Here is a 23046-nt window from a genome sequence, read left to right as displayed (position 1 = left end):
CCTCCTCCACCAAGAAAATTTTATATAAATTGTATAAAACCATAAGTTTATGTTTCAAAACTAAATTAACCAGATTTTTTTAAGTTGGTAGGTGTTTGCAATAAACTAATGCTGTAGCAAAAGCTATTCTCAATTCTAAGACCTCCCTAGAGCTGATCACTATATTATAAATATCCAAATAGCAAGCTAGAAGGGGTAAATAAAGTAAATGCAAATGTGAATTTTAAAAATCAGCAATGCAAGAAAGGAGTTCTAACATTTCCTATACTAGGTATGTAGTGGTTATTACCTGTTGAGCCCACATGCTTGCCCAAAACACACAAAAAAAGAGGAGCAAGACAGTTTTTAGTTTTCAATGGCAAAGACACTCACCTATGGTAGACTACAATGTTTGAAAACAATGAACAGAAGAGAAGAGTCTTTATAATAGTAAATTTATGTTATTTCCTAAGCTGAAAATGTAAAGCAATAAACAGTATGTTCCCTGACCAAATATGTTGGGATTTTCAGAGCTGGCGTACTTCTCAGTACAAATAATTTAAAGTGGAACAGTACCCAAGTTTCTGAGAAATTACATCATTGATCCTCCAAATTCCAATGTTATATTTTGAGGGGAAATGAATTATTCTATATCCACACAATGCTCTGTTATGGGAATGAAAAGAAAATTTTTAACTGTACTCCTTTGTGTTATAAGAACTCTAAACAATAGTTATGTATATTCAAGTGAAAACACTACTAAAATGAAAATTTTAACAATAAAGTTTTTAATTATAAAACCATAGGTGTGAAAATCTATCTAGAAAAAGATTTAATTATTTAGTACAGAAATATGACTGAAAAAGAAATTAAACTTTTATATAAAAATAAAACAATTGTAAAATCTGAAATTTTAAAATCTTAATATAACAATATCATTGAAGGGAAAAGTAATCTGAAGCATTTAAATCTCTCAAATGTCTTCCTACAATATCAAAAATAAAGTATCCTCTTTTATTTTAAGAGGGACAAAACATGGCAAAACCATAATCAAACCATTATCATCTGGATAACTCTTAAATTATAAAGTTTTGCAGGCAGAGCAAGGTGTATTGTGTATAAAAGCACTGAGGTGCAGCTTTAATATGTTATTAAACAAGCATTGTTTTAAAAATAAATAAAAAAAACAATTATATCAGAGACTATGGGGGTCCACCCCCTCAATAGTCCCCTCCCAGGATCTGGGAAGAATCTACAACCAGCTGATAATTAATCTTTGATGAAAAGAAATAAATCTATGTATATGAAACTCCTTAGTCCATACACTTTATTATTCTGTGTGAGTTCTCTCTCTACAAGCTTCTATTCTGCTCTCATGCCTAGCTCCTTTCTTGCCTGATTTCTCTCTATGCTTATCTACTGCTCCCTCTAGGTTCTATCTTAATTCTCCTGTCTTAATTCTGCCTCATCTAGGTCCTTTTCATTTCGTTCTTACCCAGCTAGTACTTCCCCATCTGAGTCTTCCTCATCTTCCATCTCATCCACACTTTCTCTCTGGTTAAAATCCTCCTTGTCCCTCTCCGTTCTCCATCTCTCCATTCCCCATAAGTCTCTCTGGAATCCAGTTATAAACCCAAGCAATAGCAATCCTCTGGCCTAGCAAGGTCACCAGGCTAGAATTCTACGAGGTCATAAAGGCAGATAAGAATTTTCCTCAGGCAATGACCACCAGGCTTTCTTTTACAGTCCAAAATGGGAGTGGTAAAAGAGGAGGTCAACTGAGTGCTGATGACCGGTTAGTGTATGAAAAGGGGTCTATGTGCTCAGTCTACATTCCAAGAAGTGGTTAGGTAAGAAGTTAGGGGGCTATTAGTAAGGTTGTATAAGAAAGGATGATCTGACCCTAAATTGCACAAGAAGCATAAAGCTATCCCCTGACCTAGGAGACAGGTGTTATTTCATTTGGCCTTGGATGCTTGATAGGCATTTTAGATAAATACACTGTTAGGAGTTATTGGAAGCACACAAGAAAATCATTTTAGGAACCAGCATGTATATGTATGTGTATATATATATATGCTAAAATATCACTAAAATTTCTTAAGCCATGGCTTGACCTTTGGAGAAGTCCTTGACTTTTCCAAGTAGTAGCTTTTGTGATAGTAGCTGAATTCCACTACGTTTTCCTGTGGCTTGCAGCACAATTGCAATTCAACAGAAAGAAAAAAGTATAGTTGATGGGCAGTTGTAAAAATTGGGGGCTCATGCCTTTAATCTCAGCTCTAGGGAGGCACAAACACTTGAAAGTATCTTAGGTTAAGAAAGAAGATTGGGGGCGGTGGTGACGCACCCCTTTAATCACAGCACTTGGGAGGCAGAGGCAGAAGGATCTCTGTGAGTTCCGAGGCCAGCCTGGTCTACAAGTGAGTTCCAGGAAAGGCGCAAAGCTACGCAGAGAAACCCTGTCTCAAAAAAACCAAAAAAGAAAGAAAGAAAGAAAGAAAGAAAGAAAGAAAGAAAGAAAGAAAGAAAGAAAGAAAGGAGAAAGATTGTTGTGTGTATTAATAAAACCTCTTATGGAATAACAGTGACTGCAAGCCCATATTCAATGCAAAGATACGTCCAAAGATAGCGCTTTAAATATTTTATGTGTATGAATGTTTTGCCTGCATGTATGTGGGTATGTATACCATGTGCCCATGGAAGTCAGGTGTTGGCTTCCCTGGAACTGAAGTTACAAATGGTTATGAGCCACCATGTAGATAGAGGAAATTGAACTCAGACCCTCCGCAAGAACAACCAGTGCTCTTAACCACTTAAGTCAAATGGGTTAAGCCTGGGGTCTTTTCAGGCCCCAAAATACAGCTTTTAAAAAAAACACTGACTGTATTTTAAGAATTGGAAATGATACAGCTAAAAGTCGACTGTAAATTTGCTAGGCTAATTGTATGTGTAATATTTGATTCTTAAAGCTAAAATCATCACTGAGAAAAGCTTTCAAATATTCAACGTTAAAGAGTTAAGAGAAAAATTACAGTAAGATTACAAAACTCACATTCTCTGTAGAGCTGGGGCCCTGAGGTAGGCTGGGACTGAAGGCCATGAGGTCGGTCTTGGGCGGACCCTCTCCAGAGCACACCCTCTGCCGCCTCTGCTGAGAGTATGACCAGGTCCCCACCTCGCTGGAGCACACCAGCACGGGCTTCCCTGGCCCGCACGTGCCCTCCGTGGGCGTCGTCGAGCACCGCAGCGCGGTGTACAGCAGTAGCGTGAGCACCAATAGGCTGGACACGGCGCAGATGGCGATGATCAGGTACACGTTGACATCCACCAGCGTGGAGTCTGAGCCAGAGGTTCCAACCAACACCCTAGAGGAGACCTTCGGTGTCTGGCTGTTCTCCACTAGAGACACCAGGAAGGTGGCCGTGGCTGTCAGTGCTGGCTCCCCGTGATCCTTCACCAGCACCAACAAGCGCTGACGCGGCGTGTCTGCTTCATCCAGAATACGTGTTGTACTGATCTCACCAGTGTATAACCCCACGCGGAACGGGCTGCGCGCAGCACCGGCGGCCGGCTGCAACTCGTAGGACAACCACGCATTGTAGCCAGAGTCAGCGTCCACTGCTCGCACTTTCGCAACCACGTGGCCTGAACTCACTGACCGGGATAACAATTCAATAGTCCCTCCGCCACCCTGAGGCCCCAGCAGCGCGGGCGCATTGTCATTCTCATCCAGCACAAACACCTGCAGAGTCACATTGCTGCCCAGGGAAGGCACACCAGCATCCCGCGCGCTCACCTGGAACTGCAGCAGCTCCACCTCCTCATGGTCCAGAGGTTGCAGCGCAAACACCTTGCCGCTCTCCGCGTGCACAGACACATAGCTGGACAGCAAGCGCTCGCCCACCCTCCTCTCCACCAGCGAGTAGGACACCAGCGCGTTCTCCTGCGCGTCCGCGTCCACGGCGGACACCGTGAAGATGTGCGCGCCAGGCGGGTTGTTCTCCTTCACGAACACCGTATATTCGGGCTGCGCGAACGTGGGTGCGTTGTCGTTGACGTCAGCCACCTCCACGGACACGCTGGCTGTGGTCCACAGCGAGGGTGAGCCGCCGTCCCGGGCGGTTACAACCACGTGGTAGTCAGCGGTGGTTTCTCGGTCCAGGGCGCTGTCCAGCACAAGTGAATAGTAATTCTTGAAGGCAGACACCAGCTTGAAGGGGACGTGAGGTGTTAAGGAGCAGGTCACCTGCCCATTAGCGCCTGAGTCTCGATCAGACACACTAATCAGGGCGATGACAGTGCCCAGTGGAGCGTCCTCTTTGATAGGCAAAAAAAGCGAAGTTATGGCCATCTTGGGCACGTTATCATTTACATCCACGAGTTTCACTATAACTTTACAGTGTCCGGCTAGTGGGAATGGACTTCTGTCCACGGCGTCAATATTAATTTCATATAATTTACGGTCTTCATAATCCAGCCCCCCCTTAACTTTTATTTCTCCGCTGGTAGAATCTATTGTAAATTTAGATTTCACATCATCAAGAACAAGATTACTGAAGAAATACAGTATTTCTTTATTAATTCCTTCATCTGCGTCTGAAGCGTTGAGTTTAATTACTAATGTCTCGTTGGGTGTATTTTCCAACAATCTAACATTATAAATAGATTCATCAAACTCCGGAGCGTTATCATTTGCATCCAATACGTCAATCAGTAACTGAGCTGTACCTGTTAGTTCAGGTTTCCCTCCATCCATTGCCATCAGTAACAAACGATGCTCTTGAGTTTCTTCTCTATCTAGGGGCTTCTTCAAAACAAGCTGTAAAACGTTTGTCTCTTCTTCCTTTCTTTTAACATCCAACTCAAAATACTCATTAGGATTTAACTTATAGCTCAAGGCTGCATTGGCTCCTATATCCATATCAGATGCGCCCTCTACTGGAAACCGCGAGTCTGGCATTCTTGACTCTAAAATAAGCAATCTTTGTTCTGGTCGGGAGAATCTAGGCGGGTTGTCGTTAATGTCCCTCACCTCCACCTCCACGTGGAAAACCTGCAGCGGCCGGTCCACGATCACCTCCAGGTGGATGCTACACTCCGCGCTCCGCCCGCACAGCTCCTCCCGGTCGATCCGAGAATTCACAAACAAAATGCCATTCTGCAGATTTACCTCCAGAAGGTCCCCGCGGTCCTTGGACGCCACCCTGAACAGGCGGGGCACCAGTTCCACCAGCTCCAGCCCCAGGTCCTGTGCGATGCGGCCCACGAAGGTTCCGTGTTTGGCCTCCTCCAGGACGGAGTAGTGGAGCTGGCCGCTCCCTGCCTCCCAGGCTGTGAGGAGCACAAAGGAGATCAGCAGGCGCCGGGATCCCGGACTTCCTTGCTGGGAATATAGCATCGCAATCTTCTTCCACTTCTCCAGTCTCTATTGCAGCACCACAGAAAGTCCGTTGAAAACTGAATTCCAATTTACTATAGACTTGATTTCCTCGCTTTCTTGTGAGCTTCTGTAGCCGAGTCTAAAATGGAAGGTCCTTTTCCTAAGTGAAACGTATTCTCTGTATCCTTTTGACGTTGGAAGAGAAAAAAATGTGGTGTCTAGCGACATCATGTGGATAAAAAGGTAAGTACTTTACTTTGCTCTGTTTTATTCACTTACCTTTTATTAGTGAAATATTTCCCAATATTACTCAATTTCAATTACATGTTTTCTATGTCTCTGTATATCTCTGTTCTCTATTTAAATATCGCTTTATAACCAAGTTCCTTCTGTATTAGTTGCATTATTTCCCAATCCCTCAGATAATCTGCTGCTGGTCTTCCAATTGGATTTGACTTTATAAATACAATCTAAAGCAGAACATCAATATGAGTATACCACTGCATAGCGATACATCTTCCATAAGGACACCCCAAATAATTTGTGTTGTCTATTTTTTATAGAAGAGTTTATACTCAAACTAATAAAATAACTTTCAATAGTTATTATGAGTAATAACTCTTAATAACTATTGAAAGTTATTGTATACTGTTCAATAGTTATTACTCTTAATAACTATTGAAAGTTATTGTTACTGTTGTTCAATAGTGTCCTTTCTGTATTTGTCTAACACCTAATTTTTTTTAGTTTTTCTGTATGCTGTTCAAGTAATACTAAATTTCAATGTTTAATACTGGAGATTTATTGATGCTATCTTCAAAAATGATTAAGACACTTTAAGCTAAGTTGGGTTCCCTTTTTGAAATCTATCCAAATTAATGAGTATTTAGTCCTTTAATTTTTTTCAGCACCTAACAATTTTTGTGTTGTATTACTGTAAAGTGGAGACTTTAAATTGTTCTGCTATCAAACAACGTTAGTAAGAAACTTGGCACCAGCCGGGCGGTGGTGGCGCACGCCTTTAGTCCCAGCACTCGGGAGGCAGAGCCAGGCAGATCGCTGTGAGTTCGAGGCCAGCCTGGGCTACCAAGTGAGCTCCAGGAAAGGCGCAAAACTACACAGAGAAACCCTGTCTCGAAAAGCAAAAAAAAAAAAAAAAAAAGAAAAAAAAAAAAAGAAACTTGGCACCATTGTCAAGATACAGCATCTAAGTAGCAATTATTTGCATTGCAATTCCTATGTAAATTGTATAATCACATATCTTATATTTATTCAACAAGTCAGAATCCTAATATTGATTGAAGAGCAGTGTGCCACAAAAATATTTAGGATCCAGTAGAAGTAATGGTATACTCAGTGGAGAAAAAGCATTCTTAGTATGGAAAAGTAGTCCACATTTTTTATACAGTATGTGGAAGACAAAGTCTCTTAACATTTGACTCATCTTTGTAGCTGTTGGAATTAGGTCCTGTGTTTGTCATTCTGTAGTTGATTCTTAATTTGAGGATTTCTTTCCCAGTCATTACATTCTAAATGTCACAGAAGACATATGAGAAAGTACCTTCAAATCTTCTAAGCCATTCTTTCAGTGAGACATTAAAGAGTACTTTCTTGGCTGGTCCAACTCAATGTTCTCTTTCCTAGGAAGTTCAGTTATAGAATAGTGGCGCATGACTTTAACCCCAGAACTCTATAATTCACTTTAATTTATGTTGCCCTATAAAGTATAATAAAAGTAATGAGTAGGAAATACAAAGCTTTAGTGTTCAGAACACTTATCATTACAGATGGCACAGGAGTGAAAAATAAAAGAAATTAATATCTATTGCAATTCAGTTTTTCTCATTAGTGAAATGTATGTGTCCTAAATGCACATCAAGCAGATATTTAAGTAGGTTATCCTTCTCTGAAAGAAAGTATCATTCAGGACAACTGCAGCTTTTCATGTACACTGTCTAGAATTCAATTCAGTATTATCAGACTGAAGAAGAAGAAGAAGGCTATGAAAAGAAAAATATGGGTTGACAGATGATTCAATGACCTTAAAGATCACAAGCAACTATAATTATTGTGTTAATTACATTCACAAAGGTAGATAAGTTTTTTTAAAAAACCCTCTAATTTTAAAAAAAGTAAAGCAAGTTTCTAAAACTGAAAAGGCACTGACGGAAGTTAAAATGATGTGGGTGGTAGCCCAGACTAATAAGAAAAGAGCCAGGCATGTGGTGCAAGCCTTTAATCCCAATACTCCAGAGGCAGAGGCAGGCAGATCTCAGAGTCTGAGCCTAGCCTGATTTCCAGAGCAAGTTTCTGGAAAGCCAGGGCTACACAGAAAATCTCTGTCTCAGAAGAAGAAGAGGAGGAGGAGGAGGAAAAAATTACTAAGTAAGGGAAAAGTTGCCATAACATAAGCATCATGCAGCAAAGAGCTTAAATGACTTAAAAGCACAAATTGGACATAAAATCTATAAAGATTTATCATATATACACTGTAATTCTCAGGAGAGTAATGTAAGGTAGAAGCAATATCTAAAGGTATACTAATAAATTTTATTTTAAATTGATAAAGTATCAACTCACAGATACAAAATGTGGTAATAACTTCAAGGAAGATTTTAAAAGTAAATCAAAGCTGATCAGGTAATGTAAGTTTGTTGACAATTTTAAAACAAAGAAAGAATTTTAAAAGGAGCTAAAAAGAAAAAAGTCACAATATATCAATAATAAATTTGGTAGCCATATTCTTGAGAAAGAATTATAAGAAGTTATCTTGAACATTATAGGAAAAATAACTTCTATCTCAGAATTAAATATCTAACAAAATTATTTCTCAAAAGCAGTATTGAAATACTACATCTGAATATACAGAAACGTGGGGATTTCTTCACTATCAGACCATAGGAAAAGAAATGTTCAAGAACTTTTTCAGAAGAAAAATAAACTCAGGAAGAACCACAAACATAAATGGGTATTAACGGTACAAAAGTGATAGTTGTACGTCTAGGATCTGTGTCTAATTCAAAAGCATGAGTGTAACATGAAGTGAGGAGAAGATACACAGAGTGATTTCCCAAGGTCCTAACATTCTCTCAAAATTACAATACATTACAAGTATTGGTTTATGCTTTAACAAGTCAGCAGTGTGCATTATGATGTCTAGGAAATAGAAGAGAAAATAAAAAGAAAATATGGCTTCAAGACATGTGTCATTGCTACAGGCATCAGCAAGAAGGGTCATATGAAGTTCCAGACCCTTCTTTCACTAAAAAACACACTTTTTGTCAAGACTACACAGCCCTGCTCCAATCATGAGAAACCTAAAAATGAAGCAAGAAGCTTCTGCCCTCCAGACAAACTCAAAACTCTCATTCTGAAGCAGGTGAGAAATGCAAGGAATTTCTCATAGCATTCTTTTCTCCCAGCATGGTGCCATTCACTCAGGGAGAGAAGCAACAGCTTCTGCCTTTTCTTCGAGGAGTGATGAAGAGTGAAATGTTCATTCTACATCCTACAGCTCAGGGGCCAGAGCACTACCCAAAGGCTTGGCGTCTGTCTCACAACAAATGGAAGCCAGCACATTGCAGGATGAGTGAGGACAACTAGCAGCAGTCAAAGGTGATGCTCCACAGCACCTGCAGTTCAGCAGGTGGTATTGTGCCACCCTAGCAACCTCAAAAGGAAAAGAGAAGAATGGAGCTGGGACCCAATTTTATGGCTTTTCAGTGAACAGATCAAGCAATTCTTTTCTGTCTCACCTGAATCAGCACACTGATAGGGCACAGAAGATTCTAGATGCCCGAAAATGACTCAGAACAATAACAACAAAAGGTTGCATCTGGGTTTGGGTACACACCTTTAATCCTAGCCCCTGGGAGCAGGGTAGAAGGGTCTCTATGATTTCCAGGCCAGCCTGGCCTACTTACTGAGTTCCAGGCAGCCAGGCTTTCTAGTGAGATCCTGTGTGGGAAAGAGGAAGGAGGTGAGCAGACACTGCCACACAGGGTAACTGCAGTGCAATGAACAGACACCAAAGAGAGCAGTTTATGAGCCCCTGAGGAAAAGCAATCAATGGATCCTACCTGTTGGAGTTTGTGCATAAAACTACAGAGAACATACATCTGCCCAAATGGCTTGATGGAGCCCCAGGTTCTCAGACAGCTGACATGTGAGGGTCTCTCTCTGCACAAAGGTAGGCCAGAAAGATTGGGAGAGGTGGCTGTTCTTCCTACACATAAGGGAATATCAAGATCATATAACAACAGGGGAAAAAAAACCAAAGAGAACACAGCATGAAAGAATTTCTGCTATCTACAAAAAGCAAATGTAAATACATAGAGGCAAATGAATTCTGACAGTGTTTCAGGGAACCAACACAAAATGCCCAATGAGCTCAAGAAAATAAAACATTAACCGAAAGAGAATTTCAACAGAGATGGAGTTTTTGACCAACTACAAAGAAATTTTGGGATTGAAGAATCCAACAACGGACTGAAAACTTCCCTAGTGCTATTCAACAGCATACATGACAAAGCAAAAGAAACAGTAGCCTCAAGGTGGAATGTTCGGATTTACTCAGGAAGAGAGTCAAAATTCACAGAGAACTTTAAATACTGAAGAAAGACTAAGATACTTAGGGGATTTTAAAAAAGTGAACCAAATATGTGCATTGTTATTCTCAGAGAGAGAAGAGAAAAACAAGCAGAAATCTTAAAGAAATTGTGGCTTGATCTCTCAAAATCTGGGGGTGAAATGGATAGAGCCAAGAACCTTAACATAGATAGGAAGAAACCGACTACAGCCACATCTACAAGCTAATTATAAAGAGTGAACAATGAGGAGAGAATTTTGACAGCAGCAAGGAAAAAGTGACCCATCATATACAAGGGAACACTGAGAGAGCTTATCAGACTTCTCAGCAGAAAATCTGCATGCTAGAAGATACATGCAAACTCCTGAAGAAAAACGATCACCAAGCAAGAATTCCATATCCAGCAATAAATAAAATTGTGAAGAAAGTGATAAACCGCTTGAAAATTCGAATTAAAGACAACAGTAAAACTAACCTTTGCAGAGGAATCCCCTGTGGACTGCAATTGATCCTCTCTGTCCCTGGAATCAGATAAACTGGGGCTGAAGGCCATGAGGTCAGTCTTAGGTGGGTACTCCCCAGAGCACACCCTTTGCCGCCTTTGCTGAGAGTATGACCAGCTCCCCACTGCGCTGGAGCACACCATTACTGGTTTTCCAGGTCCGCACACGCTCTCGTTGGGCACAGAGGAGCAGCGCAGCGCGGTGTACAGCAGCAGTGTGAGCACCAACAGGCTGGACACCGCGCAGATGGCGATGATCAGATACACATTGACATCTACCAGTGATGCCTCCGAGTTTATGACACTCGTGGACACTCGTGATGGAGCCTTTGGTACCTGGCCATTCTCTACCAGCGACACCAACACCGTGGCGGTAACCGTCATTGCTGGATCACCATGGTCCTTTACCAGCACCAGAAGGTTCTGCCGCAGTGAATCTGCCTCATCCAGGGCGCGCGTGGTACTGATCTCGCCCGTGTACAGGCCAACACGGAATGGACTACGGGAACTGCCAGCCGAAGACTGCAGCTCATAAGAGAGCCATGCATTATAGCCAGAATCTGCATCCACCGCGCGCACCTTGGCCACCACGTGGCCTGCACCTACTGACCGTGACACCAGCCGGCTCACCACTCCGCCAGATACTCCCGCCTCAGGTTCCAGCAGCTGCGGAACATTGTCGTTCTCATCCAGCACAAACACCTGCAGAGTCACATTGCTGCCCAGGGAAGGCACACCAGCATCCCGCGCGCTCACCTGGAACTGTAGCAACTCCACCTCCTCATGGTCCAGAGGCTGCAGCGCGAACACCTTGCCGCTCTCAGCGTGCACAGACACATAGCTGGACAGCAAGCGCTCGCCCACCCTCCTCTCCACCAGCGAGTAGGACACCAGCGCGTTCTCCTGCGCGTCCGCGTCCATGGCCGACACCGTGAAGATGTGCGCGCCAGGCGGGTTGTTCTCCTTCACGAACACCGTGTATTCGGGCTGCGCGAACGTGGGTGCGTTGTCGTTGACGTCAGCCACCTCCACGGACACGCTGGCTGTGGCCCACAGCGAGGGCGAGCCCCCGTCCCGGGCTGTCACCACCACCTTATAGTCAGCTGTAGTCTCTCGGTCCAGGGTACTATCTAACATGAGCGAATAGTAATTCTTGAATGTGGACACCAATCTGAAGGGGACCTGAGGAGTCAGGGAGCAGGTCACCTGCCCGTTGACACCCGAGTCTCGATCAGACACGCTGATGAGTGCGATGACGGTGCCCACTGGAGCATTCTCTCTGATTGGAAGTGATAGAGATTTGAATTCCAACTCTGGGACGTTATCATTGATGTCTTCGACTTCTACAATAACTTTACAGTGTCCGGAAAGTGGGAGTTGTCCCTTGTCAATGCCCTCTATGAGAATTTCATAGGATTTGCATTCTTCAAAATCAATGTATCCCCTTACAGTAATCTGTCCTGTAACTGGGTCTATGTGGAATTTGTGTTTCACATTTGGTGAAATATCTGTAGAAAATGAGTACATAATATCCCCATTCATGCCTTCGTCCAAATCTGAGGCATTGACTTTGACTACCAATGTCCCATTTTGGACGTTTTCTGTTAATTTCACGGTATAGAGGGATCTGTCAAAAACTGGAGAATTATCATTGGCATCCAACACTGTGATGTGTATCTGAACAGTGCCGGTCAGCTCCGGTTTGCCTCCGTCGGTGGCTGTGAGCACTAAAAAAATCTCTGAAGTTTCCTCTCGGTCTAAATATTTCCGTAGTACAAGCCCAAGACCTTTTACCCGTTCATCGTTGGACGGTTTTTCCAAAGTAAAATAGTCACTGGGACTCAGCCTATAAGTCAACATAGCATTGATTCCGATATCTGCATCTGATGCGCCCTCTAGTGGAAACCAAGTGTCAAGAGGCCTTGATTCTGCAATGAACAGATTCTTTTGTGTCACTGGGAACGTGGGAGGATTGTCGTTAATGTCCCTCACCTCCACCTCCACGTGGAAAACCTGCAGCGGCCGGTCCACGATCACCTCCAGGTGGATGCTACACTCCGCGCTCCGCCCGCACAGCTCCTCCCGGTCGATCCGAGAATTCACAAACAAAATGCCATTCTGCAGATTTACCTCCAGAAGGTCCCCGCGGTCCTTGGACGCCACCCTGAACAGGCGGGGCACCAGCTCTGCCAGCTCCAGCCCCAGGTCCTGAGCGATGCGGCCCACGAAGGTGCCGTGTTTGGCCTCCTCGGGGACGGAGTAATGGAGTTGGCTGTTTCCTCCCTCCCAGATTGCAAGAAGCAGAAAAGAGAGAAGCAGGCGCCGTGATTCCTGGCCACTTCCCCAGAAAAATTCCATCTCAAGTGCACAGTGCTTCCTTCTGATTAGGGATCCTCTCTCAGAGATAGTAGAATTCTTCTAATCCGTCAGTCTATCGCCACTGCATCCTCCATTGTTCCGATTCGAGATGATGGATACAGCTTTCCGGGAATAGAAATGTTTCCTTTGGTCTGTCTTCTGTCGGATTTATTTTATGGTAAAGAGCGACATCATGTGGTTCCAAACTGTAAGTATGGATTCCGGAAATCCACACCACTGAAAACTGTCTTGTTTATTCCTTCAGCCTCTCAAATAGGTTTTTAGCTTTACAAAATACATTTTGTAGTTACGCGTTCTGTACCAGTGATTAATTGTGTGCGATCTTTCGTTTTACAAGAACATCAACTTCTAATACAGTGGAAATTCTTTTTCATGTAGGTTTTAAATATTTACAGAGACCCAGTTGTCGTTATTATAAACTTTGTAAATGTGGTGTAGTGAGGTGTAGATTAGGAAAATTGATGACAGATTGCTTGTGCGCCATCAAATGTTGCGTTGCGATTGCTAATAATGCTCTGTTCATTCTTGAGTTTTTAGTATTGGTTCTGAATCTTGAGAGAAACAACATCTAGGGAACCACAAATTCTAAGAAGAAACCATTGAAGAGGATGTTTGCACATATTGTTTTAAGAAATCAAAGTCTGTTAACATTCAATGGACTGTCTTCCTGGAATCACAGAAGGGCTGGATGTTCATGGGAGATTTAACATGGAATTTGAAATGTAGGGAATAGCTTGTGTGGAAGAACATTCCACATAATTTTATTCGCAGTAACTTCACTTTCCCATGAGCAAGTGTGGTATTTTCATTTTTGCTCTCACAATTTATAAATTTCAGGTGCTTTCTGGTGTTCAAAATGCCTAGATTTCTATTTTCTTATATTTTCCTCATGTATTTTAGTCGAACACAATAGTTTTCTACCTCTGAAAAAACATTCACTAACAAACAGACACACTCCTTTTGTCCCTTAAGTAATGGGTTTAGTAAATAAGAGTCTCTATGTAATTTATTTCCATAAGATATTAAAATAAATAAATGTTTTAAGTTGACTTGTAGGCCAGTCTTAAATAAAATGGTAAGATCTGGAGTTGCTTAGAGAAAGGCAAAGAAATTTTTCTAAACTCTCTACAAACCAATTTCACATACTTTGTAGCAACTTTAAAAGCCCCCCAAATTATGAGGCATTTCATGATTAAAGGAATTGGACAGTTATTTTACTCTCTTTGATATTCTGCGACACCAAGACTGCATTGTTTGGTTCATTTGTTACTTTAATTTCTTCTTTACAACCTTTTAAGTATGTGTGTCCTCTTTTGAAATAATACTTTTAAAGATAAATACTGTATATTAATATTAGAACTTCAGAGGTATTCAAATAGTGTTTTCAGGATATTTACCCAATGCAACTGGTTTCCTTTTCTTTTCATTTTTTGAGACAGGGTTTTATTTAGCCCAGGCTATCCTTAAACTCACAGTGTAGCCATGGTTGACCTGAAATATCTGGTTCCTCTGCCCTAAGTGCTGTACTACAGGAATGCACCACCAAAAGTTTCGCCCCAAGTGCTGTATTACAGGAATGCACCACCAAAAGTTTCACGGGGTGCTGGTTATAGAACTCAGAGCTTCTTGCATACTAGACAAGCACTCTAGCAATTGGACTACATCCCCAGCCCAGATTCATTTCTTTAGTTTCTTAATAAAATATGTTAATTTAAGGTTAAAATATGATTTCTCAACACTTTAATTTTCTAGACATACAAGGATCTATATAAGACATTGAGCTACACAGGACATATTTCAATGTAGCAAGTCTGGGTTTTACCTTAATTTTCATGCCACATTTTGCCAGGCATGATCTTTGATTCATCCAGGGTCTTAATGGACAATGGAGAGTTCCCAACAGATAAAGTAATTTCCTCTACAACCTTAAAAAAGGAGGAGATAGTGGAGGTAGCCCTCTGTAGACTCCTACAAAACCTTAAAGCAAAGGAGATGGCAGAGATGACCCTCTGAAAACTATTTTTTACATCTTAAGTTCATGTTTCTTTCTTCCATGTTTGTTTAGAGCAAAGAAAAATCAAGTTATCAAAAGATCATTTTAAGCTCCCCCTCTCTCTTTTCCTCTCACACAAAAGCTAATTTCTGAATCAAAACAGAAATAAGCATACTCTCACTGAATAGGCAAAGGGTGTTTTTTTCAAATAATCAAAGGTGTAAAACACACTGGAGGAAGCCACAAGAAGTACCTTCTCTTTGTTTTATTTACAGAGCTTGTATATGCATAAGTTGGGGGTGCAATGGAATAGGAATGGATATTTGTGACAGTGATCTTCACTGTTAACTTGATTTCCAACAACCCTGATGGCAACAAACCTGTGGGTGTTTCCATGGGGGATGTTCTGGATTACATTAATTGAGGTGAGAATAATCCTGATTGTGGGCAACACCATTCCACAGCTGGAGTCTTGCTTTGAATCAAAAGCAGAAAGCCGCTGAGTACCAGTGTTCACACTCTCGGCTTCCTGACTGAAGGCACTAGCTGACCTGCTGCCAAGTCTTCCCCGCCATGATGGACTGCACCCCAAAGTCATGAGCCAAAGCAAACCCCTCCTTTCATAAGTTGGTTTTATCAGGAGTTTGTCACAGATACGAGAGAAATAATTAGTATAATATTCCATTGAAATAAATACATATTAAATAAATAAATATTCATTTTTCAGCCAGTGAGATGGATTGGTGGGTAAAAAGCAGTTGCCATGCAAACCTGGCAGTCAAGTTTGATCCCCAGAACACATGGAGGAAGATTAGTGTCAGTTCCCACAACTTGCCCTCTGATCTCTGTATGTGTGATACACATGCACATTAATTAATTCACTTTTATAGCACAAATACACATATAAAGAGAAAAAGAACACCCTTCACACTCTTCGAATCATCTTCACTGAAGTTCAAGACCAACTGGGCTGTTTGAGACCCTATCTCAAAATATTTTTGAAAGTCTTTTTAATCAAGAATTTCAAGAAAAGCTGGACCAGAAGACTAAAGTCCTATATCTGATAAACAAAAACTCGAATTGACCCTGTAAGCTACAACAGGATGATAACAGACTGATAAAATAAGTATTGAATTGAGGTTGGATGTGCTGAAGCAGATACTTGGCAAATGAAAGAACAGAGAAGGATAATTCTGGGAAAGAAAATGGAAATGAGAAAGAGAAAAGATAAAGAAAACGTATTTCATATGTTGGAATAACCACATGCACAAATTGTTAATCGGGCTGTACATGAATTAGTTAGTTCTCTCTGAAAACAAGGAACATTGGATGGGAGTCCAAGTATTTTGTAAGAGAAAAGGACATGTACATCGCAAAAATAACTGGAGAACAGTCTCACCTAAATTTTCTTGGATATCAGTTATCTAAAGGTTTCTACTTGTTGCAAGGCAGATAGGTATTCACGGAGCCAAAGTGAAAATAATTCTTCACAAGATATAACATGTTTTTCAATTGGGGAAAAGAATGAGGACAATGTAGTGTCTTGAGAACCTTTTTTGCTTTGATCTCTCATAATTTTTAATGTAATATTTAAGCTATCACTGTGGAGGGGCTGGAGAGATAGATGGTGGTTAAGAGCACACAGGTGTATGTACCAAACACATACATAATTTAAAATCTTTAATTAAAATCACTGTGGAATAAAAATTTAATACTCCCACACAATACATGGAAGTGTTTTTAAAATAATATTTTTAATCTAATGATAAATTATTTTCCACTCAGGCAATTGGTTAAAAATAAGTCTGTATATAATTTTTAAACTACCATTCCAGTAAAACTTCTTCATTGTTAACCACTTTTTTTTTTCCGAGACAGGGTTTCTCTGTGTAGCTTTGCGCCTTTCCTGGAACTCATCCCAGGCTAGCCTTGAACTCACAGAGATCTGCCTGGCTCTGCCTCCCGAGTGCTGGGATTAAAGGCCTGCGCCACCACCACCCAGCTGTTAACCTCTTTTGTACAGTTGTAAGGATGCTAATGTCCTATGAGTGGTAAGTCAAAGAAAGTTCTTACTGGTGACCATCCCTGAATACCAATTGTGATTAGCCATTCAGTAAGTGGGCCAGTGACAATTCTCATAGAAATCCTCAATAAGAGGCAAAAGACACTGAAGCCTCCCACAGGGATTAGTGAGGACGACGCGCTGGAGTCAGAAGCTCTAAATGATATCATTCACACAAGAAGAAAATGGTTCCTATTTGTACACAGACTGCAGTCAACAACCCTATCACTGTATTTATCAACAAACACATTTTAAGTGTGGACCTCACCAGTTGTCGATTCAGTACAAAATTTTGTCATGAGAACTCACAATTTTAATGACAAAATCCATGAGTGTAAAGTGCTCAACAGAAAGAACAAAAAATATAATACTTAAGTTTAACACATCTCCAAGGAGTGAAAACACTAGCATATAAAACGAGAACATTTTTAGAGAGAAAAACTACTCACCTTGATGGAGAAATCAACGTCTGCAATCAGTTTGTCCTCTTTCTCCTGACTAACTGGACAGGGTGTAAGACTTGGGCTGAAGGCCATGAGGTCGGTTTTGGGCGGGACCTCTCCAGAGCACACTCTCTGTCTCCTCTGCTGCGAGTATGACCAGCTCCCCACCGCGCTGGAGCACACCAGCACGGGTTTCCCCGGCCCGCACGTGCCCTCCGTGGGCGTCGCCGAGCAGCGCAGCGCGGTGTACAGCAGCAGCGTGAGCACCAACAGGCTGGACACTGCGCAGATGGCAATGATCAGGTACACGTTGACATCCACTAGCGATGCCTCCCTGCCCGCAGAATCCACCAAAGCCCGCGATGGGGCATTTGGCGTGTGCCCACTCTCCACGAGAGACAACAGCAATGTGGCTGTGGCTGTCAGCATCGGCTCGCCGTGGTCCTTCACCAGCACCAATAGGCGCTGTCTTGGCGCATCTGCCTCATCTAGGACACGAGTGGTGCTGATCTCACCGGTATACAGACCCACCCGGAAGGGGAGGCGCCCACTGCCCACCGCCGACTGCAGCTCATAAGAGAGCCACGCGTTGTAGCCAGAGTCTGCGTCTACCGCGCGAATCTTTGTCACCACATGTCCCGCACCCACTGACCTTGACACCAGTTCGTTCACTGCACTGCCCGCCTGAGGTCCCAGCAGCGCGGGCGCATTGTCATTCTCATCCAGCACAAACACCTGCAGAGTCACATTGCTGCCCAGGGAAGGCACACCAGCATCCTGCGCGCTCACCTGGAACTGCAGCAGCTCCAGCTCCTCATGGTCCAGAGGCTGCAGCGCGAACACCTTGCCGCTCTCCGCGTGCACAGACACATAGCTAGACAGCAAGCGCTCGCCCACCCTCCTCTCCACCAGCGAGTAGGACACCAGCGCGTTCTCCTGCGTGTCCGCGTCCATGGCCGACACCGTGAAGATGTGTGCGCCAGGCGGGTTGTTCTCCTTCACGAATACCGTGTATTCTGGCTGTGCGAACGCGGGCGCGTTGTCGTTCACGTCAGCCACCTCCACGGACACGCTGGCTGTGGCCCACAGCGAGGGCGAGCCCCCGTCCCGGGCTGTTACGACCACCTTATAGTCAGCTGTGGTTTCTCGGTCCAGAGCGCTGTCCAGCACAAGCGAATAGTAATTCTTGAAGGTGGACACCAACTTGAAGGGGACCTGAGGGGTCAGAGAGCAGGTCACCTGCCCATTGGCTCCAGAGTCACGGTCGGACACACTGATCAGTGCGATAACGGTGCCAGGTGCAGAATTTTCTAACACAGGAATTGATAGTGACTTGATGACCAATTCAGGCACATTATCATTGACATCCACAATTTCAACTAGGACCGTGCAGTGATCTGTCATTGGGGGGGTTCCCTTGTCTGCTGCCTCTACCTGGATTTCAAAAGACTTAGTTTCCTCAAAATCTATGTTGTCTTTCACAGTGATGTATCCATTAATCGGGTCTAAGTGGAATTTCGACAGGATCTCAGTTGACGTATCCGGGGGGAAAGAATAAACAATGTCCTTATTTACGCCTTCATCCAAATCAGAGGCGTTAACATCCACCACTACAGTACCATTCGGTGCATTTTCGGATAATCTGACTTTGTAGAGCGTCCTCTCAAATGCAGGGGCATTGTCGTTCACATCGAGGACAGTGATCTTCACTTGAGTGGTCCCAGTTAGCTCAGGTTTCCCGCCATCAACTGCCGTTATCAGTAAATGATGTTCAGGAATGTCCTCTCGATTTAAAAGTTTTTTCAACACGAGTCCCAGAGATTTGATTTCCTCATCTTTTCTTTTGACATCCAAAGTAAAGTACTCACTGGAGTTAAGACTGTAAGTCAACAAAGAATTTGTTCCTATATCTGCATCTGATGCGCCCTCTAGCGAAAACCGAGAGCCAAGCTGTCGAGATTCAGAAATAAACAGATTCTTTGTGGCCATTGGAAATACTGGAGGATTGTCGTTAATGTCCCTCACCTCCACCTCCACGTGGAAAACCTGCAGAGGCCGGTCCACGATCACCTCCAAATGGATGCTACACTCCGCGCTCCGCCCGCACAGCTCCTCCCGGTCGATCCGAGAATTCACAAACAAAATGCCATTCTGCAGATTTACCTCCAGAAGGTCCCCGCGGTCCTTGGACGCCACCCTGAACAGGCGGGGCACCAGCTCCGCCAGCTCCAGCCCCAGGTCCTGAGCGATGCGGCCCACGAAGGTGCCGTGTTTGGCCTCCTCAGGGATGGAGTAGTGGAGCTGGCCGCTCCCTCCCTGCCAGGCTGCGAGGAGAAGAAGCCACAACAGCAGACGCTGATCTTCTCTCCAAGAAAACACCATCGCAAGCCCCTTCCAAATGTTTGGTAGCTCTCACACCGATCGAAATTTTCTTAAATATTTTCAGCTTCTTAATCTTCACATCTTAAACACCTTACCGTTACCATTTTGTCTGAGACTGCGACGAAAAGGATCGAATGAACGTGTAATACCCGCTGCGTTTCTTTTGTGAAGGAACTTGTGGTGGACAGCGACACCAAGTGGCTAAATGTGTAAGTATTTAACGTGTTTATTTCTTATATGCCTAATTTGAACTGTCCCAAAATTTGTATTTTAGCCTGTGATTTCCTGCAAGTTGTCATCAAAGTGTTTGTTTTACCAAAACATAGCCTTACATTTTCATACAATCTCTCCAACTCATGGCTTCATTACTAATAATGAACTTCTTGTATCATTGGCACATTGTTCTGTTTCTCTTAATGGAGTCTTCCCACTAAATTTTCACAGCAATCTTCTAAGATGAGTTTTAATATGATTTATTGATTACAAGTACATACAGACTAAACAAATTAAAAGGGGCTTTAACTGATGGTGTCTGAATGAAATCCCCATTCAAAATGCCAGACCCAAGTACATTTTTATAGAAAGATAAGTCTTTGCTCTTTGTGACAATGAAGGTATAAGGTATAAAAATATATGATAAATTCATGCATATTTATTAAGATATGTTTTGTATAATTTTGGCATTACCAACTTACTTGGAAATAGGCTTCTTCACATTTATTAATTTAGAACATTTTCGAATCACCCCCAGGTCCTTTATTCAAGCATGGTATCCTTGTTAACCATCTTAACTGGTATTTATATAAAGATGTCAGGTCTTATTCATTTATTTTTTTACTTATTGGGGATTGAAGCCAGTGTCTCAAGTACCTAAGCAAGAGCTCTGCCACTGAGCTGTATGCCCAGCCCAGAGTCAGTCCTTCACAGTGAAGTTCTTTTGTTAATACATTTCCTGTCTCAGGAAACACTGTGTGGTTTGGATATTTGTTATACTCACATTGCACCAAGTAAGAACATTGTTTTTAAATTTCCACACTGTTTATGCATCACAATTTACATGTATATTGAAAATGATCATTAAATGAAATGATTATGGCTTTAGGGATCTCCTCTCTGGATGAATTTCTGTATGAAGAAACTTTAAAAGGTTTCATGTAGCTAAGTACTGTGATGCACACCCATCATCCTAGGACTTAGGAGGCTGAGACAGGGAGATTGAGTTGAAGGTCAGCCTAAAATCAGGACTCAGCCCTAAAACAAACAGGACCCAAGAGATGATTCAGTGGGTAAAATCACATGCTGTCAAGCCTGCCGACATGATTTCAATCCCTGTGAAGCAATGACTCCTGAAAACTGTCTTCTAACTTGCATGAATGTACTCACATCATGCATGAATGTACCCTGTACTGTGTTTCTACTATTGCTAAGTGATGAGCTTTAAAATTTTATTAAATGTTCCTGTTAAGACTTTTATTTATAGGCAGAATACATTAACGAGATATCTAGCCCATAATTTAAGTGTTAGAAGTAAAGGTTTTCATACAAGGTTCAGTTTCCTGTGTTTCATTGAATAAAATCCAGTATTCAATTAACTCACATTTTATCATTCATGTTTAAAATAAAATAAATTATAAATATTATACTGAATAAATAAATGAATATTTTAAATTATCTTTTCAAGTAAGGATGAGTGAAGGGTTACATTAATGATATTTGTTAATAATAAACAGATAATTTCTAATAGACTCTACTGTGACAGCTCATAAAGAATTAGATATTTTGTTTGTTGTTTTCAGTTCTGGTGATTGAACCTAGGGCCTCTCATCCATTGTAGGGCTTTTACTGTTGTTGTTTTGTTTTGAGACAGGGCCTCATTGTATAGTACTGGCTGAAACTCACTATGTAGACCAGGCTGGCCTCAAATTCATAGAGATTTACCATGCCTCCTGAGAGCTGGGATTAAAGGCATGACCCACCATGCCTGACCTCATCTGTTATAGGGCATGTGCTCTCCCATGAGTTATCCCCCAATCTAAAGTTATTTCTTTTTAAAAATATTTCTTATTTTATGTGTTTGAGTGCTTTGTCTACATGTATGTATGTGCACCATGTGCATGCCTGGTGCCTGAGGGGGCCCACTGGAGTTACAGATGGTTGTGAGCCACCATGTGGCTGATGGGAACCAAACTCAGATCCTCTGGAAGAGCGGCAAATGATCTTAACTGCTAACTATCTAGGCCTTTAAAATTATTTCTGAACAATATGTTTCTAAAAATCAGTCATAGATATCATGATATCCATTGGCACTCTGATGGTCGTATCTTAGAAGGTAAATTTGAAAATGAAATATAAATTTTAAAACATCATGGACTTGAAACTTGTGAGATGCTTTTGAAGACCTATGTATGTTTGTATTCAAGGAGTATACTATTGAGAAATGGGATATTACATATGAACTGATAACAGCTAGACTCTGGTACTGATATTTTGCAAATAAAGGTAACACTGAAGGAATACTGAGTTTAAAAGACTGAGCCAGTGTGTAGATGAGCATCAGTGAGTATGTTGTACTATCACTTAGGGAAGAAAAATGCACATTAGACCAAGAAACCCATAAGAATCTATCAGGGAATAGATTATGGTTCTTGGAAATCTGGGAACATTTAATAAAATTTTAAAGCTCATCACTTAGCAATAGTAGAAACACAGTGGCCAGGCTTTGAGTAGGGCAGACTCTACCTGACTGTTCAGACATTCTACGAACCAGCCTTAATGGTGGTGAGTAGCTATGTACTCTAAATGGGATAGTCTTTTCCAAAGAAAGAGAATATTCCTAATTTTCAAGCCATTTTTTTCTGTAAAGACTCAGATGAACTTTTCTCATTTTCAGGATATAAGTACTTTGCATTTTAAGACTTATGAACTCTGAGAAGATGATAGGTTTGCTGTAGGAGTGGAGTCTCCTTAAAGTTCAAGTACACCCACCAAACTGCCAACTTCAATAAAAGCAGATCCCAGTTTGAACTGGATAGTCTAAGCAATTGCTAAGGGGAAAATCACTTAGTGGAAGAATGTATTTAGTTCATCAATATGCACTTGAATCCACTGGAAAATTATTAGTATTATTGAATCCACAGTAAATAGATGCCAGAAAACTGTTTTAGACAGTTAACTCACCCAAACACATTTTCTTTTGGCTGGGAAAAAACTAAAGCCTAAGGACTAAAAGTCCTTCACAAGTGAAGCATTTACTGGCCAAGCCCAGTGTTTTAAATACCCCCTCAGGAGTTTCTGGTGGAAATGCAGCCATCCAAGCCAGGCCTTGCATTCTGCGA

At 42.0% G+C, this 23046-nt stretch overlaps 3 protein-coding genes across 5 annotated transcripts in view; all 3 read right to left on the bottom strand.

Moving 5' to 3' along the window:
- The window catches only part of LOC102915851 (protocadherin alpha-C2), a 261085-nt gene that overhangs the window by 224769 nt on the left and 13270 nt on the right, over positions 1–23046 (bottom strand). The window contains exon 1 of one of the 3 annotated variants that reach the window (XM_042263919.2): positions 17336–19838. The exons of the other annotated variants lie outside the window; for them this stretch is intronic. Coding sequence (XP_042119853.2) covers positions 17336–19711 — 2376 coding nt within the window. The 5' untranslated portion in view covers positions 19712–19838. Of the gene's footprint in view, positions 1–17335; positions 19839–23046 lie in introns of those variants that run through there. 3 annotated transcript variants of the gene reach the window in all.
- LOC143266791 (protocadherin alpha-5-like) lies at positions 747–5600 on the bottom strand. Its single transcript, XM_076555036.1, has one exon. The coding sequence runs from the start codon at positions 5378–5380 to the stop codon at positions 3011–3013; it is 2370 nt and encodes a 789-aa protein (XP_076411151.1). The 5' UTR covers positions 5381–5600; the 3' UTR covers positions 747–3010.
- On the bottom strand, positions 10261–12906 carry LOC143266795 (protocadherin alpha-4). The gene has a single exon (XM_076554697.1). It carries the CDS (start codon positions 12808–12810, stop codon positions 10294–10296), a length of 2517 nt encoding a protein of 838 aa, XP_076410812.1. The 5' UTR covers positions 12811–12906; the 3' UTR covers positions 10261–10293.

The sequence above is a fragment of the Peromyscus maniculatus genome, chromosome 19 (assembly GCF_049852395.1).
Source record: "Peromyscus maniculatus bairdii isolate BWxNUB_F1_BW_parent chromosome 19, HU_Pman_BW_mat_3.1, whole genome shotgun sequence".
Lineage (NCBI taxonomy): Eukaryota > Metazoa > Chordata > Mammalia > Rodentia > Cricetidae > Peromyscus > Peromyscus maniculatus.
The sequence above is the reverse complement of the archived record's forward strand: the minus strand, read 5'-3'. Positions and strand labels throughout refer to the sequence as shown.